General features: G+C 45.1%; 1 protein-coding gene across 5 annotated transcripts in view; it reads left to right on the top strand.

Annotated features, from left to right (window-relative positions):
* Positions 1 to 13,721, top strand: part of LOC124164547 (dual specificity protein kinase CLK2) — an 80,365-nt gene that overhangs the window by 53,334 nt on the left and 13,310 nt on the right. For 2 of the 5 annotated variants that reach the window (XM_046541918.1, XM_046541919.1), the window contains 2 exons: positions 11,031 to 11,109; positions 12,542 to 12,608. In XM_046541918.1, the coding sequence (XP_046397874.1) occupies positions 11,031 to 11,109; positions 12,542 to 12,608 (146 nt within the window). Of the gene's footprint in view, positions 1 to 2,721; positions 6,014 to 6,038; positions 7,287 to 7,614; positions 8,820 to 11,030; positions 11,110 to 12,541; positions 12,609 to 13,721 lie in introns of those variants that run through there. The other 3 variants (XM_046541917.1, XM_046541916.1, XM_046541915.1) reach the window with 3 other exon arrangements.

Here is a 13,721-nt window from a genome sequence, read left to right as displayed (position 1 = left end):
TCACTCATGATGATGCATCCTGCTTTGACAGCGGAATCGTGAATCACCATAAGGCGCGCCATTTACGAAGCTACCCGCAACCCTCCGATTGTATCTGTTCACTTGGTAGTCAGTGGGTGCCCGCGGAAGGATTGAACAAGGATGTTACTAGTCTGTAAAATATTGGTGAAGTTTATCCAGTCAGAGATGCCATGAATAGTCGTCCAGCTGTCAGGGAAAAAGTATGAGGATGAAACTTGGCCAATTCACGCAACTACACCAATCAGATATTTCTGTTCATTTTTTCTTCTGTTTGTGTTCATTAAATATATCAAGTAATATATAATGGAGGTGTATGAGTAATGAGGTACACAAGGGTATTTTCCCAACTTACAATTGCACTTCACTTTTTCACTAATCTCAAAACGTTCTGCTAAACAATTATGCCAGGAATAATGACAATTTGTGTCAGGGGAATATGAGGAAATTATTTTCCATAATCTTTTGACAACCTTTTTTTAGGAGACCGTCCCGCGTTCTTTTCCGTTTCCCGTAGCCGCATAGGCCCGCGAAGTCAGCCTAATAAGTTACCTTGAAAGAGGGCGGTTGAAGGGCGTGGGTCCCACTGGGTCACGCATTTCTTCCGTCGCGGCTTGCTGGAGTCCAGTAGTGTTCCCTTTTCATCCGCGTATCTGGGAGGGAAGGCCCTTGTACAGTGGCGTAGCGGGGGAGTTCAGGGGGTACGGAACCCCTCCCCCTCCCCCCGAAATATAAAAACAGTTACTTTGCTTCATTAAAAAAAAACGAAATATTGAAAAATAATGACATTACAAAATATTTATTTGAGATATAAAGTTTTTTTCGATCATGAAAAGTGTTAAAATTAGTTACAAATCTTTTACTTAGTATGTACTCTGTTTTTCTTAAATTTTCCCCTCTGGTTTTGGACCCCCCCCCCTCCCCCCGAACGAAATTCCTGGCTACGCCACTGCCCTTGTGCCGTCTACAGTCATAAGTTTGACTGTGAATTGGGGGTTCCTGTCCAGGATAGACGAGAATCGGTGATAAGAATGTGGAGCAAAGCATGTTGGTGTTTGCATGTCCCTTCGTTGGTTTGACAAAGCTCTAATTGACATTTTTGAAGACGAATTATTATGGTTAAGCTTTAAGCTCTTCTGTGAAGTATGATCCGAAGGGAGAAGTGACTTTCTCTGATAATGTAGTAAAGGACTAGGAAAATATTAATACCAAATTTGTTTTCCTCAAGCCATGAATAAATAAGCAGCATTAGGTCAAACTGGTTTTGCTCGAAACTGACCTGGTGACCGATGAAACATGAAACCAACGCAGCAATTTGACGCACTAGTCGCCTAATGTTGATACTGGATAATTGAAGGAATGCGATGAAAGTTTATTTTATTTTCCTTTATTGGAAGTGTGCCACCTTGTCTCTCTTATTTTGGGAGGGTTGAAAGGGTTGCGTGTGAGCCTAGTGGGTATAGCGCTTGGCTGCTGATCGAAGCTGCACGGGTGCAGCCTTCAGACATTCCTAAATCTTCGGAAGGCGAGGTAGCAAATGTAAAAACTTACCCCCGTCCCCTCGGTGTGGGAAATTTGCTCTCGCTTGACTCAGTACGCCATTATTCTCTTCATCAACTATTAAAAAAAACCTTCGAGTTGAACCACTGAGTGGATGATCTCTGTAAGGGAAATGAAAAATCTCTAACCTCTCGGCATATTATGTATCATTGACTAGGATATAATTACATTTTGACGCTAAATTCGTTATATTTTAAATCTGCGACTTTTGTGAGGCTATGGGACATAGAGTAATCGGAGAAAACTTTTGGGCAAAAGTATGCCTTTCCCAAAAATATACCGTATGTACAACATTTTGCATATGCTCCGCGAAGCATCCCCTGCAATCAGAATTTTCATATTTTATGGTTCGTGTTTTGCGTACAAATGGGTGGGATCAGGATGGAGGGGGATGACTGCCCTTGAAATCAAGCGCAGTCATCCCCCTCATATTCATAAGCATGCCGGTGGGGTGGTGATTTCCTGAAGGGTTCTCTACATTTATAATACCCTGCCAGTCTCCTCGAGGTTGTTTGACTGGGGATGACCAAACATCAACATAACCTACTTGTGCCCTTCGTGAAAACAGGGGGTTGAGGAAATGAAATTATAAAATGTGCCCACGTATGCAGGCAATGTGAGATTCCTCCAAGAATGCGTCGAGTGTTGCTTGCCCTCGTTTTCCCCATGCCGGCTTCGATTCCCGATGCTGGTATGTGGGACGCTCGACCTCCGCGGCGCGTGTTGTGTTGTGCCGCCCCCGCACTCCTCTGCGAGCCCCAATATGCACCGTCCCGGAACACGGCGATATTAATAGCACGCGCGTGGAAGTGGTGCCAGGAGGCAGTTACGTCACCCTCTCAGGACTGTCAAAAACGGCCCACGGCAGGAAGGTGCGCGCAAATTCTAAATTGGTGGGCAGATTTTTGAGAAAGAGAGCATGTCTTGCTAGGAAAAGTTCTCTATCCGTGAAGGGCAGCTGATAGAAAAATGTTCAAAAAATAGTTGAAGGATTGATGAAAACAAGCTTCACAGCTTGGGGGCGTTCATAAAAAATGACGCGTAACGCGTGCCACCTATCACTTTACTAGGAACAGTAAACTACCGCGTAAACATAAATTATAAAAATTTTTAAAAGAGTTTTGTTGTTCTTTAGCTCCCTTGGTATGATGCCTGGGGCTTATTTCTCCCTTCCATCACAAATAAAAATGTTTTTCATACCGAGATATGTCTCTCATGGTTCACGGTTTGAGTTGACAAAACACCCCAATGACTTGGGCTGTTAAGACATTTCATGTTTATTTTATACTAGCTAATGACACCTGTTGAAATTCAACGGGTTATTTAAAAGTTGGCCATTCAACATTAAATTTAAAAACTGCCGGCGTATACATGAAGTAGTGGTCTATTTTGAATATTCTAATGCGTTTTACTCCTGATCGTTACGCTTAATTTATATTGTTGAAATGTCAGATAAATCGATACATTTGGATCTAAAAATTCAATAATCAGAAGAAAACGAAGCTCGTGGAAAATATAATTTAGAAGAATTAACCTCAGTATTTCTTCCCCGCCCAGTGATGTAAAATTTCGTTAAATTTGTCAGGTGGAAGTAATTGAAAAATGCATAAGAAAAAATGTGTACGGGATTCAATGTTATGTCTTGTGGGAGTCGAAATGTTAACATTAATGATAAGTGCCCCAAAAATTTATTACGCAAAAATCCTTTCTTAGTGCGCCAGTACCTGTCGAAAGGAATGTTTGTCCTGATAATTTCTATGCGTTGATGAGTGAGTCCGGACGTAGCTTTATGGATCTAGGTCCAACCTTAACGCTACTTGTTCCGTAAATTTAACCATTTTTCACGATTTCTTTTCTACGAACGCGGCCATTGACTGATGAACTTAGCAATCTCATTCTCATTGTTTGGTGTTATACGAGCAGCGGTTGGGAAGAGATGCTGGATCCTATTCTGGTGCTTATCATTGGTTTTTGTATTGTCGGTGAAAGTTGACGGGAAAAGGTGTGACAAAGCCTAAAACGAAGGAAGATAGACTGAATGGCGAGAGTGTATGATAAAAGGATATTCCTTGGAGTATTAGAATTGAAAATCTCAAATTTTAAAATTTATTAAAACGCGAGTAAAGCCTGCAGTCTATATGTTCAAATCGGTATATCCACGTGCAGGGGCGTTGGTAGAAATATTGTCAGGGGGGATACATTTAGTGCCGCCTTTGTGGATGCTCATGCTTAATGGAAAAAACTCTCATATGTTCATATTTTAATACCTCACCAATGCAAGGCTGGAAAGAAGCATGCAATGCAAATATAGTGAATAGTCATTATTCTGGTGGTTCTCTTTCGGGTAACTTCTTGTTATTGAGGATAGAAAGGATATTTGATATTCACCCGCTGTATTTGTGCATTGATAACACCCAGTTGTGAAAAATTAGCTCTATAATCACCTATTTACCCATTAGCTGTTTTTGTTGGATCTTCATTAGAGCCGAATGCGAAGTTGCAGATGTGCAGGTGTACACTGGCTGTACTAATTTCCTAGCGACTTGTTAATTTCTCGATCGAGCTAAGAGGGCTGTGGCGCGTCTCAGCCTTTCTAGTGTTATCTTGTTGTGAACCTCTCAGTTTATGCTAGTCTTTTTGGAGTACCGACTGCCGCCGTATCTTTAGCAATGTTTAGAATAGGTGAGCCATGAGTTGTTAATGGGAAATTTCCTTTTATTGAGTCATTCACTTCTTACGATCTCAGTTCTGGGGCTTTATTGGTCTTGAGAGATTAATTCAACCGCGTCTTTTCAATCCACGGTTGAGAAGAATCTTGTTTACGTCTCACTTGCTCGGGGTTTATCGGCCATCTCCGCGGGAGCTATTCTAATCCAGAAAGTCTTAATCGCCAAAAACAACTTGGGCGGCGCTCGCGCAAGCCGGAGCGATGAAGAATGTGCCTTTCAGAGACTGGGCCTCAGCCATAGCTCCGCGGTGAAGGGCGATGGGTCGAGAAAACGCGCACCAAACGGCCGGAATTGCGAATTTTCGCCTTGGCTTCGAGGAGGGTCACTGCGCCCGTCCCACGCCACAGCCGCACATTGCCAAAATTCCCTCCCAGAATCCGCGCTTTAGCTCATTTCGCCCCTCTTCGGTCCTCCCCCTCTATTTTCATCTATGGGACGTTCCGTGTTTTGAGGCCCTCGCGGCTGGTAGGGACCCTTGGTAATGGCAGCACTTTTGGCGGTCAACTGAAAACTGATGGAAAGGCATTCTTCGGCGAGATCACCCTAGTAACCTTTAGGTGACTCAACGGAGGAAAAGAGGCTGAATTCGTAAATCACCAATTCATTAGAGAGGGTTTTTAAATGATTCTGCGAGCGGTAGTTAACCTTCGTTACGTGTTAGCGCATCCTGTGATTTTATGGCTTTGCTAAGTACGTGATATTCCATAGTCTCATGAATTTTATTTTCTTTATGAATTTTATCTTTGAAAAAGACCTTTTCATCGCATTATTTAATTTTTATGTCGTGATGACCAAAATACATCGATATTTTCATCTTATAGTATTTATTCAAGAAAAATATTAACTACGAAAGTGTCTAGAAAAGTGATGTTGGCCTCTTGTTTTTTATGGCACAATTAAGTCGCCATTATTAGATTATTTCTGCTTTTTTATCCTCCCAGAAGAGAGGACAGTCAGTTTTTTTTCACTGTGATCATAGATACTTCAAAAAAGAGTAAAGCACATAGCGTTATAAAAAACAAAATGTTGATTCCCAACTAGTCCTTCCTAAAAATCCGTGGCTCTGGAGATGAGTAATAACAAGTTTGTGGATCATTGGCGGCTGCGTCACGTTCCCGCCTGGTGCATGCGGCTGTGTCACGTTCCCGCCCGGTTTATGCGATGGGGGCGTCTTACAGTTTCTGTCCCTCATAGACTTGTTGTTATCGCTTCCTAGCCTTCCTTATTGCCGTAGTTCCCCAAAGGGGGGCGCCCCCCCCCTCCCCCGATGAATGGGTAGATTGGGGGCGGGCGCCCCACCTGAGCGTGTGTCACAACGTCCCTTCCCCTCATGCGTGGGGACAGGCTCCCCCACCCTCCCTCCTTGGATCTCGTCGCGATCCCTGGAGGCGCGAATTCCCCAGTAGTCGAGTGCGGCAGCCGGTGAACCCCCTTCATTTTGGGCCCTCGGATGTCTCCGTGTCCGAGAGCCTCTCGGTGAGGCTCGGCTGAAATTAACCTCTACCTGGACACGTTTTCTAGTGCTGCAAATTTCATTTTGTTGTTATTTTGCGCTTTAATCTGTGTTTTGGAACTCGCAATTGTTGTTAGTGGAAATTTGAGTGTGTTTAGCTACGGCGTCTGAGTATTTTGTGATGAATCCTTGGTGTACAACTTTGTTTTGGTCGCTCACATTAACTTAGAAGATTTCTGTTCCGTCACTGCAAGTAAGTATCCAATTATTGGGCAATTGCCTTTGTCCTAGAAGTTAGGTCGATTTGGGAAGGGTATCAAATATCCAATGCTCGCGATGAGAATCCTTTTATGACCGGTGTGCCAAAAAGCGGCGCGAAACTTACCAACGGGAGCCAAGTGTGCCATTACTGTGGTCGTTAGACTGATAATACTTCGCATAGGTGTCGTCCAATGTTGCAAATAATTGCCTTACCCCTCTGACGTTTTTGGGCCTTTGGTCTTGTATACTAGTTTCCCGTTGACTCATGACGATATCTTCAACCTTAAGTTATTGATAATGCGGAAATCTACCTATCCGTATCTCTCTTGGATGGCATCTTTTTTAGACCGTTGTTTATGCCAGTTGATTTTGGTGATGAAATCCTCCCATTACTACGGCTTGGCAAAGATGTGGGTGGGTACTTAGTTTTAGGAGTTGTAGTGTGGCATCGTCCTCGGGGTGAGTGCTGGAGACAATGGTAGAAAGTGCTTGCGAAGCGTCGGTACCCTTTAAAACCGTCACCCTAATAAAAACCCGAGAGGACTTCATCGTTAGATCTTATTTTTCTGCCCTGGGTCAATGCCAGTCATACAGTTCGGTCGAATATACCCTATTTGGCTAGAGAATGCTGACGAACGGATTGTTCTTGTTCATTTTCGACGAAAATACCACTCAGTTCGTCCAAGTGAAATGTCGTCTTTGTGATTATAAGCAAATAGTTGTTTAGGTAGAAAGTTTTTTATCGCACTGCACGAATTATTTTTTCTGTAGGTATTTAGTTGTACTTATGTATTATTTTTATTCCGAGTCGTGGCTATCGCGTTCACTTGCGGTTTCAAAGATTCTTGGGAATAAAATATTTTGTAGATTACGCGAATCTCGTTGCTCTTTTAGCATTTGCCCCGAACCAGTTGTGTACGAAGTTCTATTTATCGAATGTGGCACACAGCGTCGCAGAAGACACCCAAAATTCGAGGTGGAGCAGCGCGGAAAGAAAGTTTTGACCCTCGACCACAATAATCGGCTGCTCCCCTTGGCGATTGTTGTTTCCCGCGCCCCCACTCGGTCCCTTTCTAAAGTTAGACGCGGAGGGTTGGGGGATACCGATTGCGTATTTGGGGCGCCAGGGAAATTCGCACCGTCCTCGCCACTTCCTCTCTCCATCTCCCAATGGGATAAGGCGCTCATCGTACCTTGAGGGATGCTCGTCTCTTGCGGAGCACACGACCTGCTCTCTTACGTCATGCACTGGCCATTCAAAGGAGGTTCGTGGACATGAAATTTTAAGGAATGATTTGATGATGAACATTTTGGGACTTCTAACTATATCTCATTTATTTCCCGGAAATAAGATAAGAAAAAAGCACATTCTAACGGTCGGTTAAGGATTCTCTCTCTTTTATCACATTACTGGGCTCCTGGGAGCGTAAGTGTTCCAGCCCTACCGTTTTCTTAAATTAATTTGGGGAGGTTGACTCCTGGAAAAACGCCAGCAGCGCTGAGCCTGTTTCTGAATTTAGTCGCATATTGTTCTTGGGAATGACCCGCCCGCTTCTAACCCTCTGGTTATCTCCCGCTGCGGTGCTCGCGTAGAGGGCAGTCCCGGCGCCATGGCTGCCCCCTCTTCCTCATCGTACCGCAGCAGTGGCGCCGCCACCGGCGCCGCGCAGAGCCAGCGTGCGTCGGCGGCTTCGAGGCGCCGTGCGTACGCGCGCTCGGCCACCTCCGCGCTCAGCGGCTCCGTCTCCAACATGTTCGCCGACTCGGACGTGGTGCGCACCTGTACCAGCCTCATCCAGCGATTGACTACGCGCGTAAGCCGGCAGTCGTCGCAAGACGCTGGTGGCCAGAATACCACAAAGACGGACGCCGAAGCTCAACCTACACCTCTGGAGAAGACCTCCTCGACGTCCTATGTCCCGTCGTCTTCGTACTCGGGGCGCCTGCGCTCCTACCAGCCGGCGTCGTCGCGCCTGGAACGGCGTCCCGAGGAGACGTCGGTGCGCGCCGAGCTTGAGCGGGTGTACCGTCGTCGGGAGGCGGATGACGGCAGGGGCGCGAGCAGAGTGGAGGGTAGTCTCAAGGGCAGCTCCCGCTACGGCGTGGCATACGAGACGACGGCAAGCAGTAGACGCTCGGAGGATGCGCGCCTCGCGGGTCGCACTTACGGGAGGAGGGCTCACCGGGAGTGGGGCCCAGGAGGGCCCGTGGAGCTGCCGTCGGAGGCTCGGAAGCGGGGCGAGCGGGAGAAGTTGACGCCGTATCGGCTGACGTACTATGGAGGGGCAGGGGGCGGTCGGAGGCGGCGGGGCGAGAGCGAACGCGAGGGCCAGGGTCCCCGTGGGGCGGGAGGGCCCTCAACGCGCAGTGAGTTCAAGGAGGGCGGAGGGGTGGACGCGCTGAGGGCCGCCCGGGGCGCGCCACGCCCCCCTCCGCCCCCATCTAAGGAAAGCGCCGAGCGAGAGGCAAAGCGCAAAGAGATTCAGGCGCTGATCATGAAGTACGCTGCCCTCGACGAAGTTTACGGCGCCTCCACCATGGTGACCCCCAGTGAGAAGGGTCCCTCAGCTAAGGGAAGACAGGATGCCGACAGGCAAGATGGTGGGGTCAAGCAAGACGTTGGGGTGAGGCAAGACGGTGGGGGTAGGCAAGACGGTGGGGGTAGGCAAGATGTTGGGGGTAGGCAAGATGTTGGGGTAAGGCAGGCAGGGGCGTCAGCCATTCCGCCTGCTGGTGCCGACGTCAAAGCCCCAAGCGCGGCCACCTCTGCCAGGGTGTTGTCAGCCAAGGTGGCGGTCGTAAGTAGGGCCTTCGGGGTGGGAGGGCTTTGTGTGCTGCCTCCTCGTTTAACAGCTTGCTCTCTACAGTGTGTGCCCCCTGCGATAGCTTCCCACTGCACGACTACCCTCATGCCATCTTGTGACTACTCCTTTAAAATACCAAGTGGATTTTATATGCAGGATTTTGAACTAAGGAATGTATATAGTGATAAAGGCCAGGCTGATATTAAAGTTCAGTAGCAACGTCTTCTCTCTTATTGTGACATTTTTCAAGGTAGGCTCTCCAACATCTTAGTGAAACCTAATATGTACTTGAGAGTTAAGTAAAATTTACTCCATCATTTTGACTGCGGTCATATTTCTTGATATAAATATGGTTAACGATTTAAAATCAGTTAGAGAAGATGTTTGGAACCGTATGTACTGATTTTGTTCTCAGCATTTCAAGGTTACTCAGATTGCCGTGGAGAAATTTTTAAATTTCTGAAAGGGGTACTAATTGTGTGCTGTACATTATGAATTTTAGAATTAATTTTAATGTATTCCCATGACGTATTTGTTTTGCTATGAATTAGTTTAATGTAGACAACATGAGGTTATATGATTCTATTCATTCCGACTCCTTTGGATATGATTATCAGCTTAATTTTTTTTTGAGACATTTCGGCTTCTTAATACAACGACTCTAATCAGCTAATAATTAGGTTCATTCCCAAGCTCCACTAATCATGAACACAGCTTGTCTAATATCAATGTTCCTGCCCCTTGTTATTGTTTATTTTCTGCCAATTCACATGTCACATCCTGTGTAATATAAGTGTGGAATCCTTCATTTGAAGCACTGTCAATGAACTATCCATGAAGAACCTATGTTGATAACTGATACTGAGACTTTTTGCTTACAATTTCACAATGTGACATTGTTTTTGTGCATGTTTCGTGTGTTTGTATTTAAAGTATGATAAAAATGCATTTGCGTGATTAAGGAAAGAGTAAACTTGTACTTACATCACTCAACTCATCCTATAACTATTAGGAACCATGGCTGAAATGGGAGAACAGTCTTGGAGACATGTTAATAAAGCATGTTTGCAATGATGACTGACGATGTTATTGTCCCTATTAGCCATTAGGTTAGTACATTCTACGTTTTCCATGTACACTCGTTTAAAATTTATTTGAAATTTCATTTCTAACTTGGCATCAGACAGTCATGTTTTCTGCATTGAGAAGAGTAGATTACAGAAATACTCTTTTTATTTATGCAAAATGGGAGCATCAGGCAAATTTGGTTTTGATCTTTTTTTTTTAACTTGTCCCATGTTTGCTCCTGTTATGTTATTTATTTTATGTCAATGCTCTTACTTCAATCTATCTGGGTGGATGTGATATTGTTGTTAAATAGCCTGAGAGAATAATTCATGGTGTTTATTCTCTTAACTGTCAATGCATATATCTCTTTTTGACTCAGTGTGTGTACTGTATTGTGGTTATGATCCATCTTGATCCATGAGTAGGATTTGAATGAGAGCATTGAACTTTGGGTTCTAGAGAGACTTCTTTTTAAGTTGTTTGCCTTTTTCAAGTGGGTTGGGGTGCTTACCCCTTGAAACAGCCCCCTCGTCTTGAGTGTGATTGTGGTGCTAGCGGCCTTCGCTGCTCAAGGGATGGCGGGAGAGCCCTAGGGTGCCACTGGGGGGAGGGGGAGGGGCCACCCCTTCTCGGTGAACCTCCCCACTCTCCCCCTGGCACCCGAGACCTCCCCCCTCCCCCAACATCCCTCCCACCCCACTCCCCAGAACCCATCATGACATCCCATGCCAGTCCCATTCTTTCTCTCTCTCTCCGCCCAATTACAAAAGTCCCGTTCTCTTCTCTTCTCTCTTCTCCCTCCACATCCCGCGTGTGTCCCTTCTCTGTCTTGGCATCGACACGAATTGCTGGATTTTGCTCGTGGTTGCTCACGCGTCTCCAACACGGTGGTGGTGATTGGTGGTGGTCGGCCGGCAATTGTCGTGTGATGGCCGACCTGCGTGATGAATTGTGCAAACCCACCACTCCCTGCCGTCCAACCGCCCGCTTGCGGCCTACGCCCGACCCGACGCCACCAATTGGCTGTGCCAACCCATCCGACGAAAACCACCCCTTCCCCCCCATGGGTCTCGGTGTGGCGTACTGTGCTCCGGTTGGTCGCTCCTACCATGGACGGATGGATTGGGCATGCGACAGAGCTCTCGAGCACCTTCCGTCGAGGATGATGAAGAGGGGCACCTGATATACCGCCACGGAGACTTGCTCCAAGACCGATGTTCGTGAATACAACCAAGTTTATGTAGTAGTAACTACTATTTCTCTCTACTCCAACTGACTCAAAATTTCTTCCTTTAACCTGAAGCCCGTTTGTGAAAGTCCTCCGATGGGGGTTCAGATGAAAAGGGGATGTGCTGTTGCCTTTCAATCCTAGCTGGATATTTCTACCCAAGACTCTTGGATTAGTGTTCACTTCTTGGGGTATCTGTGATTTAAATGAAATTCCCCAATGAGCATTTATTGTTAAAAGGACCCTGGGAGTAATTATTGGGGCTAGAATCAATTTGGATCTACTCATCTTTTCCTACTTAGGCATCTCTACATTCAAAAGCTTTTTTTCAAAATGATGGAAATTAAGTTTGGGTTGAGTGGTCTATGCCTAATCTTTAGATAAATATATTCCCTCCTCTCATTCAAGAAGTTCTCAGATGTTTGTCCCTACATGAAATAAGAAATAGTGTAAAGTAATTGAAGGGGGAAAGATTTCATTATTGCCTCTTTGTCTTTGAAAAGCCTCCTTACACACCATTCTGGTGAGGGTTTGCAGTTTCTCTGCCATAAAGTTGTCAGGGGTGAGGGTTTAACCTGATTTTGGCCCTCTGCTGAGAATATGATTGTCATGGGAAGAATATAATTTTATATCTGCAAGAGCCAAGATAATGGGTTGGGGGTTCTGCATGAATGACCAGCAAGAAGATGCTTACTCTTTAATTATATCTGTTACATTTTTCCATTCCTTCATAAGGGAAAAAAGAAGCACTGTCTCTGTAACAGTTATAACTTAGAAATTGATCCTGTGATGATTATAGCTTTTGCAGTGTTGTGGGGATCGCCCATAGATTGGTCTTTTCCCAAGTCCTTCATTACTCTCTGCCTTCAATTTTGAGCCTCTGTGGTTTGATAATCATGCCTACAGTGGGTATGTTGTTGGATGGATCGTGCACACGTATGCCCTTTGTTGTATTTTTGATTTGAGGATCATTTTTGCAGGATGCCATGTCAGGGGTTTTATTTTCTTTAAGCATGATTCTATTTGATCCAGCAAAGGGGTTCAAGTGTATCAATGTGCTGGAGACTTAATTTCTGAACTTCAGAATGGAAGGAATAACATTTTCCTGTGTCAGTAAATGAAATCACCATCGTCACTGTTTATTTTCTGCTGCTTAGGGTTGTGGAAGAGCTCTTGTAATTTTGTAGCAGGTGTGCACGGTCCCCCCACAAGTTAAAATGCTCTTCACTATTGCATTTCTTTGGAAGGCGGGGCAAGTCACTGTGTTCAATTAACTAACATGATGCATGCTGGGGGTTGGCCTTGTGGCTTTTCTATCCCTCCCCTTCCTCCTCACTCAACCTTCCTCTCTCCCTGATGCCACTCTGCCACCTCTGGTTCTTTCTTTCCATTTTCCTCCGTTGCTCGGTGATGCCTACAGACAAGATCCTGGCCACCTTAGGAGAAGGAACATTTGGCAAGGTTGTCAAAGTGAAGGATATCCACATGTAAGTATATAAAATCCCTCTTGTCATTTATCAACATTCATTGCCCCTGTGCTTCTCAAACTTAAGAAGTAAGGCTGTGGCAAAGTGAAGGTGGGTCAGGGGGCTCAAATTCCTCCGCCTCAGAAATTTGTGGGAGATTTTAGCTGTGCTTTGGTGACAGTAGACTATTCACTTGTGTCTGAACGCTCTCGAAACCTGTTGAATTGAATTCCCTTGTTCAAGCACCTAGCCTGCAGCCAAGCATCCAGTAACTGTGGAAAGAGTAGACTTGAAGAGTACTTGAGTGCATGGGCTCCAAATGAACCTCCCAAAATGTATATCCCTTCCTCCTCGTAAATACTCAGAACAATTTTTGTTGTTCATAGCCTTGCTGTTAAATACCTCCTGTTGATCATGGGGCAATTGAGCCATGAAATTTTGTCATTCGTGTGTACTCTTCTGGTAGAATTAGTTTTTCATGTTGATGTGAAGTTATCATATTATAAATATTGAGACACTGATTTATGAAATCCTCTAAATATTATTTCTTAGCCCTTCCACTTAGGTGTCGAGTAATACTAAGTGCAGAGTGGCTCACTACCAACTTGCGTGGGAGTGTCACACAGCACACCAATCTTCAGGGTTCCCACTCAACCGTGAAAACTTTATACAGGCATCCCCCGAGTTACGGAAGAGATGCATTCAGGCAGACTCTGCGTAAGTCGAAATTTATGTAAGTCGAACCTTTGCGTTAGTGCTTCAGAGATTGCGATCGGCGCGGTGGAATTCTCAGTGGAGAAATGCGCTGTAAATTCTCGGTGAAGTTTCATTCAATTCACTGTGATATTCATGAACTCGGCCGCATATCCTTACATTATTAGATACAAAATCGATAAAAATTAATATAGTCTGAGAGTTGCATCTCGAGCATTGCCAATCAAAATGCGTAATATTATTCCCAGAGTTGACCGATCGCGTGGATTTGTGAAAGTACGGTATCTCAACGCTACGTAACTAAACTGAATACTTAAATTGATTCATTATGTTATACTGTGATCTAAGGGCCCAAATAATGCATTGTCTACCTACCTATAATCATTATATCTTCTGCCTTTTATATATTACGTTGATCGA

This window comes from Ischnura elegans, chromosome 8 (genome assembly GCF_921293095.1).
Source record: "Ischnura elegans chromosome 8, ioIscEleg1.1, whole genome shotgun sequence".
Classification (NCBI taxonomy): Eukaryota; Metazoa; Arthropoda; class Insecta; order Odonata; family Coenagrionidae; genus Ischnura; species Ischnura elegans.
The sequence above is the reverse complement of the archived record's forward strand: the minus strand, read 5'-3'. Positions and strand labels throughout refer to the sequence as shown.